Source organism: Ranitomeya variabilis, chromosome 6 (assembly GCF_051348905.1).
Source record: "Ranitomeya variabilis isolate aRanVar5 chromosome 6, aRanVar5.hap1, whole genome shotgun sequence".
Taxonomy (NCBI): domain Eukaryota; kingdom Metazoa; phylum Chordata; class Amphibia; order Anura; family Dendrobatidae; genus Ranitomeya; species Ranitomeya variabilis.
The window spans coordinates 465,096,924-465,120,904 of record NC_135237.1 but is presented as its reverse complement, the minus strand read 5'-3'; the positions used below and the strand labels follow the sequence as shown (position 1 = coordinate 465,120,904).

The 23,981-nt window shown below is 41.0% G+C and overlaps 1 protein-coding gene across 1 annotated transcript in view; it reads right to left on the bottom strand.

Annotated features, from left to right (window-relative positions):
• Positions 1–497: 497 nt before the first annotated feature.
• Positions 498–23,981, bottom strand: part of NKAIN3 (sodium/potassium transporting ATPase interacting 3) — an 864,598-nt gene continuing 841,114 nt past the window's right edge. The window contains exon 6 of the mRNA XM_077270570.1: positions 498–1,129. Coding sequence (XP_077126685.1) covers positions 1,116–1,129 — 14 coding nt within the window. The 3' untranslated portion in view covers positions 498–1,115. The remainder of the gene's footprint in view (positions 1,130–23,981) is intronic.

The window sequence follows — 23,981 nt, the reverse complement described above, 5'->3', positions numbered from 1 at the left end:
ATCTGAAAGCAGAATAATATTGAGACAGAGACCCTGATTCCAGTGATGTGTCACTTACTGGGCCGCTTAATATAGTTTTGAAAAAATCACTCTTTTATCAGGAGGAGATTATCATTATAGGACTAGTAAACCTGTCACCATGTAGTCCTACATATTCATGAGCTCTGTATTACCCCCGCCTCCACTACTGATTGGCAGCTTTCTGCATATGCACACTGTTCAGGGGCAGAAAACTTTCAAACAGTGGTGGGGTTGGTGTTATACAGACCTCAGCATTCAGAGAACTGCTAGACCTGCAGCAGATTGAACAGTGATTTTATCAAAATGACAGTTAGCAGCCCACTAAGTGACATAACTGGAATCAGGGTCTCTGCCCCTACATCATAGTGCACTAGATGGGGTATAAAAATCAGGTGACATAATCCCTTTAAGGCAAAAACATAAAACCCATTAATCAAATTTGTCAATAATTTATTTTTTAAATTAAATACAAGAAAGCCGTTTATATTCATTTTATTATTTACAACTATGTCATTAGTCACAGATGTCGAATGATAGAGTCTTAAAAACATGTAAACCTGTGTAGGAAATAAAATGCACCACTTTACTCAGCATACAGATAACTGTACTTGTATTCCGTGTAGTTTTACAGTACACTTGATTTTTTTTCTTTTTTATTATTATTATTATTATTTGTATGTATATTACATTCGGAAAGCATGTGTCTTCCATCACATAAAATAAAAAAAACAACCAGTTTCGTACACTCTCTATGTATCACATTACCTGTATATTTGTGGAAGTAAAAAAGGAAAAAATACCCACCGTCCATACTGAAAACATCACTTTTCACCAGATCCATTGGTTTCATGCTACAAAGAATAAAGAGAAATTGTACAAGTGTGTCCAAGTGTCCGGGTAACTGAAATAATGCTAGAAATCCTAGCCATCATTAGAAAGAGTGCGGCCTTGTATTGTTGCATTGTCAGAAGTCAATCTCCTGAATGTAATGTTCCCATTCACAAAGAAAAATCGGTGACTGTTCTTCCATGGTACAATTTTTTTTCCTTGGTTTGTACGGTAATATTGCAGAAACTTGAAGATTCCTTTCCATGTCACTTGTGCCGACCTAACAGAGAAAAACAGTATAAATGTTAGACACATAACTTAGCATGAGACCTTACAAGTGCTAATTTATCAGCTAATCTGCTTTGTTGTGCTATCACAATCACTGAGTTATGCCAGAAAGCCCCAAAAAGGTTTAAATACTATCCTTATATATTATTTCTAAACACTCTTTTTCGGTGATTACTTTGTATCTCCGTTCATACTGCACCCACACACAAATGATACACCATTTGAAAGGTAAACTTGCCCCCTTCAGCAAGAAAATAGCCAAACAAACCACACATCCACAATGTGATTACAAAATACAGTTTAAACATTAATTTTCATAAACCTGCAGTAAGGAAAAATGACCTGCAGGTGGCACCACACTACCCCAAAGCACACTACCACAAAGCTGCTTGCAGACATCACAAATAAATCCTAACATTTGCCTTGGGGGCTTTCCAGCTTGCCGAACTCCTTGCCCAGCCGATTTCAGGCACACTGGAGGATTGCACACTTCACTGCAGGTGAGTCACATATGCAAACACATTTGTAAACATGCACTGCCTATTCAATTGCATACTTGCTCTGTTTATACTCCACCGACATACACAAATGATACACCATTTCAAAGGTCAAATAACCTGCAGATGGCATTTGCCTTGGGGTCTTTCTAGCTTGCCGAAGTGCTTGCCCAGCCTATTTCAGGCAAATTCGAGGATTGCACACTTCACTGTAGGTGAGTCACATATGCAAACACATTTGTAAACATGCACTGCTTTTTCGCTGATTACTTCGCCCCACACACACAAATAATACACCATTTGAAAGGTAACCTTGCCCCCTTCAGCAAGAAAAGACACAAACAAACCGCACATTCACAATTTGATCAATAAATACAATTTAAACATTCATTTTCAGAAACCTGCAGAAAAAAACAATAACATGCATGTGGCACCACAACCGCAAGACTTTTTTAGCCTCTACTTATCAAACCAATTTATTGTATTACCAGTCTACATATATAAATACCTCTGTGTGTTCATCATCTCATTAAATACATTAACATTTGACCAGCTTGATTTTCCTGAAATTGCTTGCGCCCCTGACAACCATTATGCGAAAATTTTGTACGGGCCAACTAGTAAACTAGAATTTGTAAACCTCAATTAAAGGGAATCTGTCACCAAATTTTTGCTACCACATCTGAGAGCAGAATAATGTAGGGGTAGAGACCCTAATTCCAGTGATGTGTACATTTCTGGTTGCTTTCTGTGGTTCTGATAAAAACACAGTTTTATTTGCTGTTGCAAAAATTTAAGTTCTTTGTTTGGTGGCTTGTGGCTATCCATCTTCCTCTTGATTACATTCCAGAGGTTTTCAATGCCAGTTAATTTTTGCCAGAGCTGTATATATGTTTGCGGACATAGATTCAGCAGATCATGTAACCTGCTCAGTCTGACAGTCCAGCTTGAGAGTCCGGTGGGCGGTCCTATCAGTGATTGATAGAATTTCCTGTTTGATAGACAGCTGTTAATCAGTGAGTAAGACTGCGACAGAACACCATAATCATTAGTTGGCAATTTAAATTAATTGGTTATAGGATTTACTGGATATTTTCCCACTAGATTAATCAATTAACAAATATCAACCTTCTCAGCTAATCCGTCTCTAAACCATGCTGCTAGGAGATCACACTGATTATTTAATATAACAGTTTCCATTTAAACGAGATATTAACCTTTGAAATTATTTTTTTCCTTATTGCTCCAAAGCAGGTGACATTAAAGGGATTTTCCTCTCCTAGGACAACCCCTTCTGGATCTGAATGTTTGCCGACACCGGAGGTGAATATAAGTGTTTTTATTTTCACAGGGGCAAACATTCAGATCCAGGAGGGGTTGTCCTAGTAGTGGACAACCCCTTTAAAAATGTAAGCACATGTGCTATAGGTCTTCATGGAAAATGTCCTATTGTTTCTAATGGCATAGGACAATACAGGAAATTATATTTCTATTACTATTTCCATTATTATTTCCCAAACTACCCACATTTTTGTATTATGGATCAATCAAAATGCCTGAAATATGAACGGGTTTTAAATGGTATTTTGACTTTCCACAACCAGACTGGACAGCCTTTTGGTGGTTAATCCAAAATACTGATGCATCTAAAATGAGAAATGAAGCACCTTTGAAATAGGCCTTAAAGAGATTGTCCTGAGGATAGGCCATCAATATCTTATCCTAGGTATCCCCTTTAATTAAAACTATCTTCAAGGACTCCTACATAGTCATACGAATGTGACTGTAACAAGCAAACTCTGTGATCCTACAGATCTACTAATTCCCTTTGTGAATGTAGCAGTTTATCATGATGTACAGGACAGATGAAAGAGAGTGTGACCATGAAGATGCAGAGGTGGGAATAAAAGCTGCTGAAAAAACTATATTAATTATTATTTTAATTATTCATTTGACATTATTATTCATTTTTTATTTTATTGGTTGTAACTTGGACATAGTTTCATACTGGAAGGTTAGGAAACTAGTTTACAGTAAAAGGATGTTTGCACAGAACAGAGGTTTTTATGCCTCAATATATCTGAAAAATAGTTACTAAGTACTTGATATACTCTATGCAATCAGGACATTTTACAAAACAGTAGAGAACCAGTGGGCAGAGAAGGGATTGCCCCAATTAAGGGGGTTTCCCAGCTTTACGGTACAAGTCTCCCGATGTAACTGCAGATTTGTGAATTCTTCCATGGCTTTCACTGTGCGTTGGGAGGATTCTCCAGTGTCACCTCCATTCCAGGGGAGTCGGCACTGGCTCTCTCCTGGATCCTGTAACATTGTTATGTAATGTGATCCCTATGGACAATCAACGCTGGGTTCACTTTCCAAATCACATACATCTGTAGAAAGTGAGAACTGCTGGTATATATGGTTCATCCTCAGGTGGGAGAGTGAAGCCAGCACTAATTGGCTGAGTATAGGTGTTCTTATCTTACAAGGGGTAAACAGGGATCCACTACTAGGACAACCCCTTTAATAGATCCGGGGTGCAGCAAAAAATAAAAAAATGTTTTATTTACCTCTTGGAGCAGCGCTGAGATCGAAGGAACAGGTCATGTAAAGAATGTCATGTGACCACTGCATCCAATCAGTGGCTACTGATCAACTGCAGCCTTCACATTTTTGTAAGGGCTCATTCCCACTTGCGATGAAATCGGACGAATGCAATCCGCTGCTTGTTATAAAAGTAACCATTACTGACTACCACATTTTTTGTTCTTGATTTCTTTTAGTGTTTATTAAAGCCAGAAAGTTGCCATTTGAAATTACTTTAGTTTTGGGCCATGTCTGTGATCTGCTTTTTTTCTACAAAATTAAACAACTGAATGAACATCCTCCAAGGCCGGTGATTCCATAATTTTTGCCAGGGGTTGTACACATAGAATACATACAGCTCTGGCAAAAATTAAGAGACCACCACATCAAAGCCCTGTCATGGGCAGCCCAATCTTCAGACCTGAACCCCACTGAAAACCTCTGGAATGTAATCAAGAGGATGATGGACAGTCACAAGCCATCAAACAAAGAAGAACTGATTAAATTTTTGCGCCAGGAACTGTGTGAAAGACTGGTGGAAAGCATGCCAAGACGCATGAAAGCTGTCATTAAAAATCATGGTTATTCCACAAAATATTGATTTCTGAACTCTTTCTGAGTTAAAACATTAGTATTGTTGTTTCTAAATGATGATGAACTTGTTTTCTTTGCATTATTTGAGGTCTGAAAGCACTGTTTTTTTTTTTTGCAATTTTGACCATTTCTCTTTTTCAGAAAAAAAATACTAAAAAATATACCTGTAAATAGAAAAATCAGACAAGCAGAACATTTTTCAGTGGTCTCTTAATTTTTGCTAGAGCTGTGTGTATATATATATATATATATATATATATATATATATATATATATATATATATATATATACACACACACACACACGTCAGTGACACATATATTTGTATTTATATTACATACATAGAAGAAAAACCGTTAATTCATCTGCCGGCTTCTGTAGAATCACAGCAGAAGCTGACAGGATAGAAGAGATGGATTACATACAGTAAATATACATAGAATAGGTAGGTATATTGATGTCTGTAACAAATACATACAATTAGTACAGTGTGTGTGCAACTTACTGTATATGTAGTTAATTAAAGGGTTTTTTTCCGGAAAAAATGGCGTGGACTCCCGCCAAAACCAGCAGAGGGAAAGCCAGCTACTGGGGGCAGATGTTTATAGCCTGGGAAGTGGGTAATACCCATGGAGCTTCCCAGGCTATTAATATCAGCTAACAGCTGTATACTTAGCCTTTACTGGCTATTAAAATAGGGGAGCCCCCCAAAAAATGAAAAGGGGTCCCCCCATAATTAGTAACCAGCAAAGGCTATGCAGACAGCTGCGGGCTGATATTAATAGCCTAGGAAGGGGCCACGGATATTGCCCCCGGCTAAAAACATCAGCACTCAGCTGCCCCAGAGAAGGCGCGTCTGTAAGATGCGCCAATTCCGGCACTTAGCCTTGCTCTTCCCACTTGCCCTGTAGTGGTAGGAAGTGGGGTAATAGTTGTGGGGGTTGATGTCACCTTTGTGACATCAATCCCTGAGGTTAGTAATGGAGAGGCATCAATAAGACATCCCTATTACTAACCCCATAGTCAAATTGTTAAGAAAACACAGACACCCAGTAAAAAAATCCTTTAATTTAAATAAAGACACAAACTCCTTTATTATTCTTAATTAAACCATACTTCCAACCACACCCAATTCCCTGACACCCTCGATCTCCAATACTAAAAGTAAAATAATAAACCAACAATATACCCATACCTGTCTGTCATTGTGTCCCACACAGTAATCCATTTCTGGGGAATATACAGTTTTCAACGTAGACGGTGCCAAGATGTGACCGTCCCGGCTGAAAACCACTGGTGAATGAGATGCTGCGAGCGCAGCTTCAGTGATGCCACTGCTAGTCAGTGAAGCTGCCGCTCGCAGCCGTGCTGAACTGGGATGACCTCTGGACCGTGGGAAAATGCCAGTACATTTTCCCACTGTCCAGCGGTCAACGCAGTTCAGGCTGTGAGGGAGCGCATAACACTTGCTTGACAGGAAAAACACATGACACTTGCATTACACACTCGTCCGACTCTCCTGCATCAAAATTGGACCGATTTTAAAATCGCTAGTGTGTCTCCAGCCTTAGAGTGGAAAAAACACCTTTCTTCTGCTGAGATAAAACTGCGAAGGCTGACAGTCGAGGAACTAAGTATATATATTTTTTATTTTATACTGCACCATAGGGCTATTAACAAGGGGGTAGATCAATAGTGGACTCCAGAATCCTTAGACATGTATATCAATATATACTGTACATTTTGCTAGTAGTTATTATTTTGGCCTTGGGTATTTCAGATAGAAAGTAAATAGTGAAAATAGTATCCAAATAAGGTATAAAGTTGTGTTGCGCTGCTTTATCCTATAGTTCTGGTATAATGTGTCGCGGTAACCTCTATTGATCACACACTTGAACCTGATAAAACAAGTTCTGCACAGTATTCCTGAGTACATGATAGTTTTACTGAGCAGTGCCCTGGCATCTGATGTCTGCTAGGATTTATGTGCTTGTTTTAGGATATTACAGTATGAAGGACTTTTACTGATTTATTGATTCACTTGAGGAATCTGTTTGCCTGTAGTGCCAGAGACATCTGCCAGAAAGAAAAAAAACTGTAGGAGATTTCTAATAACTATGTTCAATTTTTCAGCCTTTCATCTACAACTGTAAGGTAGAGTTTCAGAAAGCAGAAAAAAAACCAACTCAACAAAGTTCTTTAATATTTCTCCATGTCCATGTTCACATTTGCAACTTTTTTTCTGAAAGAATACTACATGTAAACGGCAAAGTGTGTGATCATGCATGTACAATTATGGTCCATTCATACAGGATTCCCAGTAAAGCTCCCTTGTTATGACATGCTGCACACGTGATTTATTGGCCACTTAATGCATTGATATTCTTGGGTTTATGTAAGCTCCTTCTGAAAATCTCATTAAAGATTTTCTTTGTGGTTTGGGCTAGCATTGCCCTGTTGAAATGAAAGGTTCGAAGATGCCCAAGCTTCAGCTTCCTCACAGAACGCACAACGTTTACACCTAGGATTTCCTAATACTTGATTGAATTTTTCTTGCCCTCCACACGCTGCCAACTTACAGTACCAAAGCAACCTCAGAGCATCAGTGAAACACCACTATACTTTACGGTAGGCATGGTGATCGTTTCAGTATATGCTTCATTCTTTCTTCTACAGACACATCCAAACACCCATAAAGTTCCAGTTTCGTTTATCACTCTTTAGAACAGAATCCCAAAATGTCTTATTTATATAGTTTTCAGTGTACTAAAGCAGACATTTTTGTGCTTTTGGGTCAATAGAGGTGTACTTTTTGGATATCTGGCATGTAGACCATCACCTGAAATGTCAGTGCCTGCTGCCACCAAAAGCTCCTGCAGGTCTTTGGCAGTCACACATATGTTTTTGACCCTCTGCATCACCAGGAATCTGGTGATAGCTGTACATTTCTGCGACTTCTAGGTTGCATATATCAAAAAATCTGAGGCACCAGATTATTTCTTTTTGGAAGAAAATATACTTTTATTTCCTACTTGTTAGCCACAGTTGCCATTTCTCAAGTAGATATACTGTAGAAAAGATATATTACAGCCAATTCTATTTCTAGTTAGTGTAGCCAGAGTTCGTATTTGCAGAAGTCAGTAAAAGTGGCATTTTGTGTTGAATTTTGAGAAACCACTTGTTACCTTAGTTGTGCTGAGCTATTTACAGTATATTTTGCCAAAGAAACTAATTTGTAATTGAAATATTTTGATTGCAACTGTAATGTCTTCAGAAGAGACTTTTCTTATAAGAGCGTATTTTTATGGTAAAATTATTTTAAAGAGTTGTTATTTATTTAACTCAGATGTTCTATAAAACCATCCATGTGGCTACTTGTCTAGTATTTTTCCAAGCATCGATAAAATGACCAGGGGGTTTTACAGAAAGAGTAAAGCAACATTTTGGCAGAAATATAAGTTGCACACCACACTTTCTGGCACACTGACCTGTGAAGGAGGCCTAACACACATTCTGGTTTGTGTCACACATTTCTTTACTCCTTGTTTCCATATGTGCCCTTTGTGGTTTTGCTGCTTTCAGTCTGAATCTATAATGTGCACTTTCTAAAGGCCCCGTCACACACAGCGACGCTGCAGCGATACAGACAACGATGCTGATCGCTGCAGCGTCGCTGTTTTGTCGCTGTGTGGTCGCTGGGGAGCTGTCACACAGACCGCTCTCCAGCGACCAACGATGCCGAAGTCCCCTGGTAACCAGGGTAAACATCGGGTTGCTAAGCGCAGGGCCGCGCTTAGTAACCCGATGTTTACCCTGGTGACCAGCGTAAAAGTAAAAAAAAACAAACAGTACATACTCACATTCCGGTGTCCGTCAGGTCCCTTGCAGTCTGCTTCCCGCTCTGACTGAGTGCCGCCGTAAAGTGAAAGCAGAGCACAGCGGTGACGTCACCGCTGTGATCTGCTCTTACTTTCCGGCCGGCAGTCAGTCAGAGCGGGCAGCAGACTGCAAGGGACCTGACGGACACCGGAATGTGAGTATGTACTGTTTTTTTTTTTTTACATTTACGATGGTAACCAGGGTAAACATTGGGTTACTAAGCGTGGCCCTGAGCTTAGTAACCCGATGTTTACCCTGGTTACCAGTGAAGACATCGCTGAATCCGTGTCACACACACCGATTCAGCGATGTCAGCGGGGCCTCAACGACCAAAAAAAGGTCCAGGCCATTCCGACACAACCAGCGATCTCACAGCAGGGGCCTGGTCGCTGGTACGTGTCAAACATAGCGAGATCGCTACTGAGGTCGCTGTTGCGTCACAAAACTTGTGACTCAGCAGCGATCTCGCTATGTGAGACGGGGCCTTAATAAGAACAACGTAAACAATTGCATGGAGAGTCCGAACTTTTTTCCGGTACTGTATAAGCCTATGCTTTGTAGGCAATGCAATAGAGTAAAAGCAATTTTTGACCAATTAGCTGCAATGAAGCTTTTTCTCCACCTTCTGTAGATGAAATCCATTATACGTTACAGTACGCTGTATCTGCTTAGAAATTCTTCTATTCTAAGTTCGGTCTCGTACATTAAAACTTCATTTTTTCCTGGTGATTGAACGGATTTCTGCACCAAACGTAAACAATAATTTTCCCTGCAGAACACACCGCTGATTTACAGTGTTAGAAGTTGGACGGTGCAGCAGCAGAAACAATAACCCATATCATCCATCTGTACAATGGCTAATGGAATAGTTTTCTTTTTATCAGTTGCAATATTTGAAAAAGCGTAAACATTTCCTTCCTTATGACATTAACATTTAAAAGCACTTAATGCCGGGAGCGGTACAATCATTATTGCTCTGCGGAATGAGGGATTTCTGTTTTCCTGACTCCTACCTATGGCTGAATCGAGCAGAACAACATAAATCTGAATGTTTTATCGTTTTAACTGTGAAAACGCCTGAAGCACATCTGACTTCAACACAAAGTAAGACTAAACAGGCAAAACTGATCTATAAGCGTTCGCTTGTGGGACCAAAACCAGCCGTTATACAATATATACACATACAGATAAAGAAAGCAAAGCTTCACCTGTCATTCAGCACGACGTATGATATCAGGAATATTATATGAGCGTTATCTCAAAGTCAGGTCCCAAATTCGGCTCTGATACATGTGTTACAGGGTGGAGGTGACCCTAGCACCTCCTGAAGAATGCCTGCATTTCTGTATTCTGTGGACATACCACGGGTGCAACCAGCGACCCAAGAGGTAAGGGGGCCACTTCTACCTCCAGCGCAGGAGGAATGGTGCATTATGGACTGCAAGGGTCCATATATTCTTCCTGTCTGTCTGTGTCCGCTCCCGATTACATGCCTAAAAGAGGTGGCGTTACAATAGAAATTATTCAACCCCCAATCTCCATTGCAGATAAGGTTTATTTGCAAGTGTTCTGCTGTTTGTAATAAGCCAAAAGAAGCAAGAAGTATTTAAATAACTCACAAGTGGTTTGACAAAATTCATCACAAAATGCTGGTTAATGATTGCTGCAGTCTCAGCATTACTCAAATCCTTCAAGACAAAGGTCTCTAATACCATTCTTGTTTGATTAGTTTATTGAAAACAGCAGAAAGTTTGTACTTTTTTCTAATGATCCTAATAAGCAATGGGGGGTGAATAATGGTGCCTGCCACTGCCGCTCCCCATCTGCGGGGCCTGGTAGGGAGGTTTGGGCTCCATCTACTGGTCACTGTAGCACATTGAGGCATGACTTGACAATTACCTACGATCCAGAGAGGGAATTGATTCTGCAATAGTTTCTAGAAGAAGGGCGATGGTTTATGCGATAAATAGACATCTGGTTGAGTTTCACTGTGTGAAATGGATCAGTGGTAGCAAGTCGCTGCAGCTGAAAAGGAGATCAGAGAATTGTAGTGAAGTGAAGGCAGAAGTTGTTGGAGGAGGATACCCGAAAGAAGATTGCGGGGGAATGGAAGTGAAACTGTTAAACCTTGTTCAGCCACCTGAAACCATTAAAGAGGTTGTCCACTACTTTTACATTGATGACCCATCCTCGATGACCGATCAGCTCTTATCAGTGCCGTCACTTGCCGAGTTTTCCGTCTTCTTATAGAGGCCGCCGCAGGGTACTACACATCCACCTCCTTTGATTTGAATAGGAGGTGTAGTACCAAGCCTCGGCCACTACCAGAAGACGGACCAGCTCGGCAACTGAGTATTTCCGGCCTGTGACACCAATAACAGCTGAGTAGCGGGGGTGCCGGACCCCGGCCGATCAGACATTAATGACCTATCCTAATGATAAAGTAGTGGATAATCTCTTTATGCTGGTACATTTATATGTAACAGAAGTTGTTTTTTCAAAGATCTCTGCCTGCCAACTGTGTTTTTTTTCTGATCAAATTCTTCAATACTGGAAAATAGGTATTTAACAACTATGGCGCCTGTCTTGTTCTTTTGAGAGTAACAGCCAACAAGGGATGCCCTGTGCTAGAACAACTGACCACCAACACAGTAGTAATACCACGGTGAAGCCCTACATACATCCACATGCACTTTACCCATAAATGTGGGAGAATTGAAGACTTTCATGGGGAAAGCTAGGAAAACATAGAGAGGATACAATTTTTATGCAGATGTTTCAACTCATGAGTGTTAGCCCCTGAGCCACCAACCTGCATTCCAATACACATATCTAAGGACAGAAAGGGACTTCTGGGATATAGAGCAAGTTCATTCTTATTAGTGATCTTATAAAGAAAAGCATTTATCAACTGAGTGAAATTTAGGTTCTGCTTTGAATGTAAACATGAAGCAATTAGCTGCCGAACAAGCAAGCGTTAGTTCATCAGTTGATCGCATCCTTTATATAGGCTAAAAGATAATCCACCAAGGAAACATCTGTAAGGAGTTTGTATGTTCTCCCCGTGTTTGTGTGGGTTTCCTCCGAGTTCTCCGGTTTCCTCCCACACTCCAGACATACTGATGGGGAATCTAGATTGTGAGCCCCATCGGGGACAGCGATGTAGAATAAGATAACGCTAAGCATAATAAATAAATAATGATTTGGTACAGCACATCTCTCTCTGTAAACAGGGAATGTGCTCCCGACAACATGCAAACTCCATGGGGAACAATTTGTATAAACCGTATACATCAGCCATGTAAAAGGGCCTTACATAAGCACCTATCAACATGCCACTATCAATCAACACCCACTAAAGGGAATCTATCACTGGGTTTTCATTATCTAATCTGAGAGCAGCACAGTATAGGGGCAGAGACTCTGAGTCCTACAATGTGTCACTTAGTGGGCTGTGTGTTGTTTCAGTAATATCAATCTGTGTAACACCACTTCCATCTTTTGTCTGCCTATGCACAGTGTACATGGAAAGCTGCCAATCAGTGATGTGGGTGGGGTTATACGAAGTTCAGCATGCAGAGAACTGGTATATCTGCCACAAAGAAAACAGTAATTAAAAAACTGCAGCAAGCAGCCCAGTAAGTGATACATCGCTGGAATCAGAGTCTCTGTCCCACATTATGCTGCTCTCAGATAGGACAGAAAAAAACTGGTGACAGAGTCCCTTTAAGGGCAGAAATCTGCCACCGTAAACCTGCCTTTTCTTTAAAAAAAAAAAGTCCAAATGATGAACAAAACAAGGAAATGAAGAAAGATGTGCTCAGACAAATTACATTGTATGGTCGATAGGAGAACTACTACAATTCGATATTGCAATGTATTAGTAATGTAATGTTTTATCATTACTTAGAAATAAATTACTAAGAAATACTCGGATTTGAGAATCTTGTTTTTATTACACTACCAAATGATTTTATTTCAACTTCACTTATTAATCCAGTGCATCCCTCTGTGATATGCAGGTTTTGCTCCCACATTAATCTGGTCTACAGATTTGGACCCTGTGACATTTACAGCATTTGCTGATGAGGAATATTTTTTTTCAAATGAATTTGGCAGCTTGATGTAGATGACCTAGGCTCAGTGTTGACAGCAATACCTGCTAGTATGTCACACAGTGTAACATCTTTGGGCCGATTAAGACTGGAATAAAATGCACCAAATTTATTGAGACGCACTTAATGAATTAGGCAAATCTTACAAGTGGTGCGCGTCAGTAATGATTCTCCAGTCAGGGGTCGGCACACGTATCTGGTGTAATGAATGCACCCAAAGTGGCTTACAGTTTTAAAAATTTGCTAGGCGGGCTTTGTCCTGTCCCGCATCAGGTCTGCCCACTTTGGCAAAGTCGACCAGGACTATGGTAAAAAAGGTAAAAATCACAACATTTTTGCACAACTTTCAGTGTTGAAATATTACTAAGTTTTCAGATATGAATTCCTTGAAGAATCAGGCTCCTGTAGACTCTACTCTTCTCTGCTCATGTATTGTTGGATCCCAATTGTTACACAAAGGTACACAAGAATAGCAGAACTTTTTTTACAAGTGGTATTGTATCTAAATAGAAATCCTTGTCTGCAGATAAGAATATTTCTAGACAATAACAAATGTGTGAACTACCAAAATGCAAATGACCATTGGGTTATGTTAGTAGAAGAAGTAATCTTGGCTTAAAATCACTGGATAATGAAATTTATATATGATAAGAAGGTGACTTAAGCTGATGTTCATTTTTCCCAAGCCCAGCAATGTAAAGCAGATAAGAGCTGATATATATATATATATATATATATATACATATATATATATATATATATATATATATATATATATATATATATATATATATATATACAGAGTATTTACCTTTTCTGCTAAGCATTTTCTTATTACATTCTACATCTAATGTAATGATTAGTGTTGAGCATTCCGATACCGCAAGTATCGGGTATCGGCCGATATTTGCGGTATCGGAATTCCGATACCGAGTTCCGATATTTTTGTGATATCGGAAATCGGAATCGGAAGTTCCCAGTGTATGGTTCCCAGGGTCTGGAGGAGAGGAGACTCCCCTTCAGGCCCTGGGATCCATATTCATGTAAAAAATAAAGAATAAAAGTAAAAAATATGGATATACTCACCCCTCCGACGGAGCCTGGACCTCAGACGTGCAACCGGCAGCCTCCGTTCCTAAGAATGAGCGAGTGAAGGACCTGCGATGACGTCGCGGCTTGTGATTGGTCGCGTGAGCGGTCACATGAGCAGTCACGCGACCAATCACAAGCCGCGACGTCATCGCAGGTCTTTCACTCGCTCATTCTTAGGAACGGAGGCTGCCGGTTACAGCGGTTACTACCAGGGCGCGTCAGAGGGTGAGTATATCCCTATTTTTTATTTTTATTCTTTATTTTACACATGAATATGGATCCCAGGGCCTGAAGGAGAGTTTCCTCACCTTCAGACCCTGGGAACCATCCAGGATACCTTCCGATACTTGTGTCCCAAATGACTTGTATTGGTATCGGGTATCGGTATCGGCGATATCCGATATTTTTCGGATATCGGCCGATACCATCCGATACCGATACTTTAAAATATCGGAAGGTATCGCTCAACACTAGTAGTGATACTACTGTAGTTTGTAGGAGGGTTAATATAAGTAAAATATCTTCCTCTTACAAGTGATGTTCTGGTTTATGCACCATTTTTCTCTAATTGCTTTTGAGAGCAATATATTGCCTATTGTGGCATATTGGTATTTCTATGTTGGGCATGCTCCTCTTTGAGATGACGAATAAAGAGTAATGTCTGTGGTGAACTATATTTGCTGTAGGGTGAGTATCGGGCCCGCAGATGATAACAGTAGTGCTGCCTGGCCGCTACAACCTTGGTTAGTTTGCCTCCCAAAGCCCCGAGGAAACTGAACTGCTGCTCTTTAAGACACAAGTTTTTGTTACAAGAGTGAAGGCAGCAAGGATAACGGATTAGCTGGATTCATTTGATGAATCAGGTCCTGGGAAACAAAGGATCGATGTTAGCATGCATTCCAGAACGTGATAGTAGGTGGGAATAGTTCTTCCTTCCATTTGGGGTCAGATTCAGAGAGAATGTGAATAGTGCCCTAGAAAACAGTGCCCATATATTGCCCCCTAGAAAGTAATATTGCCCTGTGTGTGCCCCTTTGACAGTCACAATAACCTGAGTTCCCCTATAACAATAAGTGCTCACTTTACATTTAATAATGTCCCAAGTCTCCCCCCCTGTACAGCTCCCCTATACACAGTATGATGCTCTCTTATACACAATATACTGTATAGTAGCACTCACACAGTATACTGACCCCTTAGTAGCCCCCAAACTGTTTGATGGCTCCAACACTGTATGATGGCCCCTTCAATGTAATCCCCACACTGTGCGATGGCCCCCTCACTGTAATCTCCACACTGTATGATGGCCCCCTAGATAGCCTCCATATAGTATAATGCACCAGATCGTCCTACATATAGTATAATGCACTCCCCATAGGCAGACTCTATAGCACAAGGCAGCACCCATAGGCAGACTCTATAGCATAAGGCAGCCCCCATAGGCAGACTCTATAGCACAAGGCAGCACCCATAGGCAGACCCTGTAGTATAAGACAGCACCCAATAGGCAGACCCTGTAGTATAAGGCAGCACCCCTATCGGCAGACTCTGTAGTATAAGACAGCACCTCATAGGCAAACCCTGTAGTATAAGGCAGCACCCCATAGGCAGACCCTGTAGTATAAGACAACACCCCATAGGCAGACCCTATATTATATGGCAGCACCACGTAGGCAGACCCTGTAGTATAAGACAGCACCCCATAGGCAGACCCTGTAGTACAAGACAGCACCCCATAAGCAGACCCTGTAGTATAAGGCAGCCCCCATAAAAAACAGTAAACAAATACTCACCTCTCTTCCTCCTTGTTCCCGCGGTGCTCCGAGCTCCCGCTCATCTCCTGACAGCGGGCGCCGGGTAGTGATGTCATCGCGCCCTGTTATGACCCCAATGGCGAGGGTCTCAGAGGAACGTGGAAGTCTGCAGAATACAAAAATCCAGCTCATAGGGCAGTGGTAACTGGGTTGACCATATATCTACTCCTAACGCCAACACTAGAAGTAGCCGGGGATCATTCCTACGTTGATTCTAGATGACACGCGCCAGCCGGAGAATCTAGCTACCCCTAGTAGAGGAAAACAAAGACCTTTCTTGCCTCCAGAGAAGGGGACCCCAAAGCTGGATAGAAGCCCCCCACAAATAATGACGGTGAGGTAAGAGGAAATGACAAACACAGAAATGAACCAGGTTTAGCACAGAGAGGCCCGCTTACTGATAGCAGAATAAAGAAAGGTAACTTATATGGTCAACAAAAACCCTATCAAAATCCACACTGGAAATTCAAGAACCCCCGAACCGTCTAACGGTCCGGGGGGAGAACACCAGCCCCCCTAGAGCTTCCAGCAAAGGTCAGGATATAGATTTGGAACAAGCTGGACAAAAATACAAAACCAAAACAAATAGCAAAAAGCAAAAGGCAGACTTAGCTGATATAACTGGAACCAGGATCAGTAGACAAGAGCACAGCAGACTAGCTCTGATAACTACGTTGCCAGGCATTGAACTGAAGGTCCAGGGAGCTTATATAGCAACACCCCTAACTAACGACCCAGGTGCGGATAAAAGGAATGACAGAAAAACCAGAGTCAAAAAACTAGTAACCACTAGAGGGAGCAAAAAGCAAATTCACAACAGCGCCCACTGTCAGTGTCAGCGTTGGTGATGTCAGATGTTGACAGGGGGATGATGGGAGAAGGAGCATAGCGCTCCTTCCCTCATCAATGCAGTCAGCTGTATCAGCTAAATGCTGAAACAGCTGACCTTGCGATGATGGGCGGGGGGCCCACTACTAGCACCGGTGCCCCACCTGCCCAGGGGTCCCAAAGCGGCAGAGCAGGGAGATCGATTCTCCCTGCTCTGCCACAGAATGTAATTGTATCGGCGCGCAGCGTGCCGATACAGTTACAGTAGTGTAGCTCTGGGTGGGCCCCCTCTGAGCACTGGGCCCGGGTCGATGGCCCCATCTGCCCCCTGGTAGCTACGCTACTGGTTCAGGGTCAAGTTAAGGTACTCGAACCGAACTTTGGAATAAATTCAGTTGAACCCGACAAATCCGAACTTCCCTAAATGTGAACATTCTGGACCAGCGCCACTGCCTATTTGGCCTCTGTTTGATAGAAGTGAGGAATAGCCACTTCCATGTTCCCTATTTAGGTCAAAGCAGGATAAAGGAGTGTCAGTGAGACCCATATAATAATGGTTAGACAGCTGGTGATAACCACGGTAAGTGTGCTGAGAGATTGGAGTGATTGCCCCTGAGAGTAACAACTGAGAGCAAGTGGTTGAGGAAAAAAAGGACAGTATGCTATCTAATTGTATCGCCTTGTAAATGGTTGGGTAGCACTTCAATCCCGTACCTCCAATCTGGAGTAACATTTCCAATGAACTGTTCTTCTGATTCCAGTATGTTTTATTCATAAGGCTATGTTGCTTGATGTTTATTGGGGTGTACATCTCCCCTTAGTGCACCCCCTTACAAGTCTGTTAAACTAAGTAAAACAAACATATGACGGTATGGACTTGGCTATAAGGCACAATGGAAACAGATACTAGGCTAAACTTTACTGTAATTATGTGATATACTTTGATTTAATGATTTAAGAACATACATGTCCAACCTGTTGTACACTAGTTGATATCTGATAAATGCATCTATTTTTCTGGGAGGGCTGTAGCTTTAGGTTGCAGTTATGTCAGTGACTTGAAGCCTCAGGGAAGTCGAAAGGTCCCTTTGCCCCTATAATGACGTGATGGTTGGAGAGACCTCTTACAGTTTTTGCATTGAGGCAGATTTGTATGATCAGAGGCATTTCTTCTGTAGCGACACCTGTTTGACAGATAAAATACCTACAGAAAGGTAAGTTTCATTAATATCTACTGTGTGTTGTGGAACTATGTATACATAAGCTTCAGAACACTTGGAAGGGAAGGGTAAAAATCATCATGGCTGATATAACGCGAGGAACTCTAGGATAGCGCATTACATACACAGATGTAGTCATTTGTGAGATATGATACATATTCACTATACACATCTGTATGTAAGTGATCCCCTATTGTAGTTGCAGTTCTGAAATCAACTTTTACATATTAAGGAGAATTTTTGCCTAAAATTTTTGTTTGCTATATCACATTTAAAAAAAAAAAAAAATTTAATTTTTTTTTATTTTATTTTTCATTTGATTATTATTATTGAAATATTTTTTTGTAAAAAAATTGCAATTTATTATACTGGAAATTAGGCATAATATTGGACTCCTATTTCCTGTGGTGCACATGGACATCAGAAGCAATAGACTAACTCAGACCTTGCTGAATTATTATTATTATTAATTTAATTTTAAAGCACACTTAATTCCATAGAGCCGTATCTTTAAAGGGGGTTTACATAAAAAATACACACATAAAATACAGTGAACATTGACAGACTGGTCCAGAGGGGGAGAGGACCTTGCCCTCATGGGTTTACAATCTGCAGGAATTACAGAATATACTGCATTGTATTGAAGTATTTAACCCCTTCACCCCCAAGGGTGGTTTGCACGTTAATGACCGGGCCAATTTTTACAATTCTGACCACTGTCCCTTTATGAGGTTATAACTCTGGAACGCTTCAACGGATCTTGGCGATTCTGACTGTTTTCTCGTGACATATTGTACTTCATGATAGTGGTAAAATTTCTTCGATATAACTTGCGTTTATTTGTGAAAAAAAACGAATATTTGGTGAAAATTTTGAAAATTTCGCAATTTTCCAACTTTGAATTTTTATGAATTTAAATCACAGACATATGTCACGCAAAATACTTAATAAGTAACATTTCCCACATGTCTACTTTACATCAGCACAATTTTGGAACCAAAATTTTTTTTTGTGACGGAGTTATAAGGGTTAAAAGTTGACCAGCAATTTCTCATTTTTACAACACCATTTTTTTTTAGGGACCACATCTCATTTGAAGTCATTTTGAGGGGTCTATATGATAGAAAATACCCAAGTATGACACCATTCTAAAAACTGCACCCCTCAAGGTGCTCAAAACCACATTCGAGAAATGTATTAACCCTTCAGGTGTTTCACAGGAATTTTTGGAATGTTTAAATAAAAATGAACATTTAACTTTTTTTCACACAAAACTTATTTCAGCTCCAATTTGTTTTATTTCACCAAGGGTAACAGGAGAAAATAGACCCCAAAAGTTGTTGTACAATTTGTCCTGAGTACGCTGATACCCCATATATGGGGGTAAACTACTGTTTGGGCGCATGGCAGAGCTCGGAAGGAAAGGAGCGCCATTTGACTTTTCAATGCAAAATTGACTGGAATTGAGATGGGACACCATGTTGCGTTTGGAGAGCCCCTGATGTGCCTAAACATTAAAAACCCCCACAAGTGACACCATTTTGGAAAGTAGACCCCCTAAGGAACTTATCTAGATGTGTTTTGAGAGCTTTGAACCCCCAAGTGTTTCACTACAGTTTATAACGCAGAGCCGTGAAAATAAAAATTCTTTTTTTTTTCACAAAAATGATTTTTTAGCCCCCAGTTTTGTATTTTCACAAGGGTATCAGGATAAATTGGACCCCAAAAGTTGTTGTCCAATTTGTCCTGAGTACGCTGATACCCCATATGTGGGGGGGAACCACTGTTTGGGCGCATGACAGAGCTCGGAAGGGAAGGAGTGCCATTTGGAATGCAGACTTAAATGGATTGGTCTGCAGGCATCACGTTGCATTTGCAGAGCCCCTGATGTACCCAAACAGTACAAACCCCCCACAAATGACCCCATATTGGAAACTAGACCCCCCATGGAACTTATCTAGATGTGTTGTGAGAACTTTGAACCCCCAAGTGTTTCACTACAGTTTACAACGCAGAGCCGTGAAAATAAAAAATCCTTTTTTTCCCACAAAACTTATTTTTTGGCCCCCAGTTTTGTATTTTCCCAAGGGTAGCAGGAGAAATTGGACCCCAAAAGATGATGTCCAATTTATCCTGAGTACGCTGATACCCCATATGTTGGTGTAAACCCCTGTTTGGGCACACGGGAGAGCTCTGAAGGGAAGGAGCACTGTTTTCCTTTTTCAACGCAGAATTGGCTGGAATTGAGATCGGATGCCATGTCCCATTTGGAGAGCCCCTGATGTGCCTAAACAGTGGAAACCCCCCAATTATAACTGAAACCCTAATCCAAACACACCCCTTACCCTAATCCCAACAGTAACCCTAACCACACCTCTAACCCAGACACACCCAACCCTATTCCCAACCGTAAATGTAATCCAAACCCTAACCCTATCTTTAGCCCCAACCCTAACTGTAGCCCCAACCCTAGCCCCAACCCTAGCCCTAACCCTAGCAATAACGCTAGCCCTATCACTAGCCCTAACACTAGCCATAACACTAGCCCTAACCCTAGCCCCAACCCTAGCCCCAACCCTAGCCCTAACCCTAGCCCTAACCCTAGCCCCAACCCTAGCCCCAACCCTAGCCCTAACCCTAACCCTAGCCCTAACCCTAATGGGAAAATGGAAATAAATACATTTTTTTTATTTTTTTATTTTTCCCTAACTAAGGGGGTGATGAAGGGGGGTTTGATTTACTTTTATAGCGGGTTTTTTAGAGGATTTTTATGATTGGCAGCCGTCACACACTGAAAGATGCTTTTCATTGCAAAAAATATTTTTTGTGTTACCATATTTTGAGAGCTATAATTTTTCCATATTTGAGTCCACAGAGTCATGTGAGATCTTGTTTTTTGTGGGACGAGTTGACGTTTTTATTGGTAACATTTTCGGACACGTGACATTTTTTGATCGCTTTTTATTCTGATTTTTGTGAGGCAGAGTGATCAAAAACCAGCTATTCATGAATTTCTTTTGGGGGAGGCGTTTATACCGTTCCGCGTTTGGTAAAATTGATAAAGCAGTTTTATTCGTCGGGTCAGTACGATTACAGCGATATCTCATTTATATCTTTTTTTATGTTTTGGCGCTTTTATACGATAAAAACTATTTTATAGAAAAAATTATTATTTTGGTATCGCTTTATTTTCAGGACTATAACTTTTTTATTTTTTTGCTGATGATGCTGTATGGTGGCTCGTTTTTTGCGGGACAAGATGTCGTTTTCAGCGGTACCATGGTTATTTATATCAGTCTTTTTGATCGCGTGTTATTCCACTTTTTGTTCGGCGGTATGATAATAAAGCGTGGTTTTTTGCCTCGTTTTTTTTTTTTTTTTTCTTACGGTGTTTACTGAAGGGGTTAACTAGTGGGGCAGTTTTATAGGTTGGGCCGTTCCGGACGTGGCAATACTAAATATGTGTACTTTTATTGGTTTTTTTTTTTCATTTAGCTAAAGAAATGTATTTATGGGAATAATAAATATATATTTTTTTCTTTATTTAGGATTTTTTTTTTTTTTTTTTATACACATGTGGAGAATTTTTTTTAAACTTTTTTACTTTGTCCCAGGGGGGGACATTACAGATCATTGATCTGACAGTGTGCACAGCACTCTGTCAGATCTGCGATCTGCTGTGCAGGGCTGCAGGCTTACCAGCGCCTGCTCTGAGCAGGCACTCGGTAAGCCACCTCCCTCCCTGCAGGACCCGGATGCCGCGGCCATCTTGGATCCGGGACCTGCGGCGAGGAGGGAGGTAGGAGACCCTCAGAGCAACGCGATCACATCGCGTTGCTCCGGGGGTCTCAGGGAAGCACGCAGGGAGCCCCCTCCCTGCGCGATGCTTCCCTATACCGCCGGCACACCGCGATCATGTTTGATCGCGGTGTGCCGGGGGTTAATGTGCCGGGGGCGGTCCGTGACCGCTCCTGGCACATAGTGCCGGATGTCAGCTGCGATATGCAGCTGACACCCGGCTGCGATCAGCCGTGCTCCCCCCGTGAGCGCCGCTGATCGGTGATGACGTACTATCCCGTCGGTGGTCATACGGGCCCATCCCACCTCGACGGGATAGTACGTCAGATGTCAGAAAGGGGTTAATGAGCAATGCTTTAATTACAGCAAATGTCATTGTAAAGGGAGAAGGTGGAGGTGAGCTGTAACATTTTCTATTGTGAATGATGGATCCTGTGTTATCAGCTGTATATGATTTGTCATGTACACAATTATGCGGTAAACAGGTATCATTTAGGCTTGGACATCATGAATGTATACTGCCAGGGAAATTTTTACTAATACAGTATATTTCAACTGAAAAAAAAAAAATTCCAAGCATGTAAATTCTGACACAGTGAAACCAATAATAAGACCATAAAGGGAATTGGTCAACATGTTTTTGCTACCTAATCTGAGAGCAGCATGATGTGGGCAAAGAGACCCTGAATCCAACAATGTATCACTTTCTGTACTGGGTGCAGCAGTTTTTACCGTTTTTAGTCTTAGCAATGCAGCAGGGCTGTGGAAGCTGCCCCCACCCACACCACAGATAACCCTGCCCACACAGGCTCTATATGTACATTGTCTATTGACAATGAGCTGCTTATCACAGGAGGGGGCGGAATAATATGAGTGGCCACGCACCAGTTAGTCACAGCAATGATAATGTCCTGGTGATAAAACCATCTCTGTAAGTAAACAACAGCACACAACGTGACACAGGGTTTTAACCCCTACTTCATGCTGTCCTCAGATTACATAACAAAAGCCTGCTGACACATTCCCTGTAATGATCAAGTTATTTATATTTTATTTTGTTGCTTCTGTCTTACTTTCTTTTACCAACCATCAAATGTAGTAAGAAGGATAATGGCGGAGGACATGATAACCCATGTGGAATAACTCTAAAATAGCAGAGGACTTATTTCTGTGTGTGGACTATAAATACCTGGCAGGATATCAGAGCACCTGAAAATGACAGAGATAAAACATCTCTGCTAGAGAGGACGGCGGTAATTCTGTATAACGGAAAGATCAAGTTTTCCATTTTACAACTTAAAGGCTATCTCCTGACCTACTGGACTATGGATGATCTCCAGAGTGTGGGCCATTGTTGACCATGGGTCCAGGTAATGAAGCACTGGGAATAGTCTTGTGAAGTTGCCATAAGGTTTCCGTACGACATATGGTCTTTATTCTTGTTTTCACTGTTGGCCCAAACACTTTGGCAGTCGTCCAAGTTCGTGTAACGTGCAATCTTCCTGCCACAAAAAAATAGTCTGTACTCAATGAATTTTATTGGAATCCAACTTCTTCAACTTTAATCCCAGTAGGTAATCAGTGGTTTATATGATTGATTATATCTATGAAGGCACTATATCTAGGATTTATGGTACAGCTTCCTTGTAAGGACACCGTGTTTTCCAAGAAAGCTTTGAAGACTGCCATCAACCATTCGGTGAAGCTTTGGCGCTAAAGATGATGTGTGTGATAAGTTCTAGAAGAGGTTTCTATGTAATAAATAATCTGATTTCTTATTTCAGTTTTTATAAAGGGACTTTGGAGAAAATAATACATTTATTGCGGCAGTAAAATGTAAACGTAAGGTTTATGTTACTGCAGAAAAATGATGTATGTGATCCGCTCAATACTCCTCAATCTTACAGTAATGGGTGTATATAACACAATAAATTCTGAGTAAAAAATTTTTTTTTACATATGATAGTTGGGGGGTGAATAGATTTTATATCGGGGTCGAGGAGTTACAAATCAAGTTACGTCTCTGCTAAAATTGAATTATTAGAAATATTTACACATTGTGCTGTAGTTTATTATATCACAAAATATTACAGTTGAAAAGGATTGCCCAACACTTTTGTTTTGGAAGTAATGGCCAAGCATGATCCATAAAGACAAATAAGGTATACTCATCTCCTGATGACCTCGGCTCCTCTCATAGATCTGCCCGGGTGTCAGCTTAGTGTGGTAGAAATGTGTAATGTGATGATGTTGACCAAGTGCTTGCTGCCTCTTGTATCATTGCCCTAGGGTGGACGTATGAGCAGCAGATGAGGCCGATTACGTACTGTACATCTCATCGCACAGAGTCGGTAGAATTGGTGTAATACACACGTAAGGGCTAGTGTTGAGCGATACCGTCCGATACTTGAAAGTAT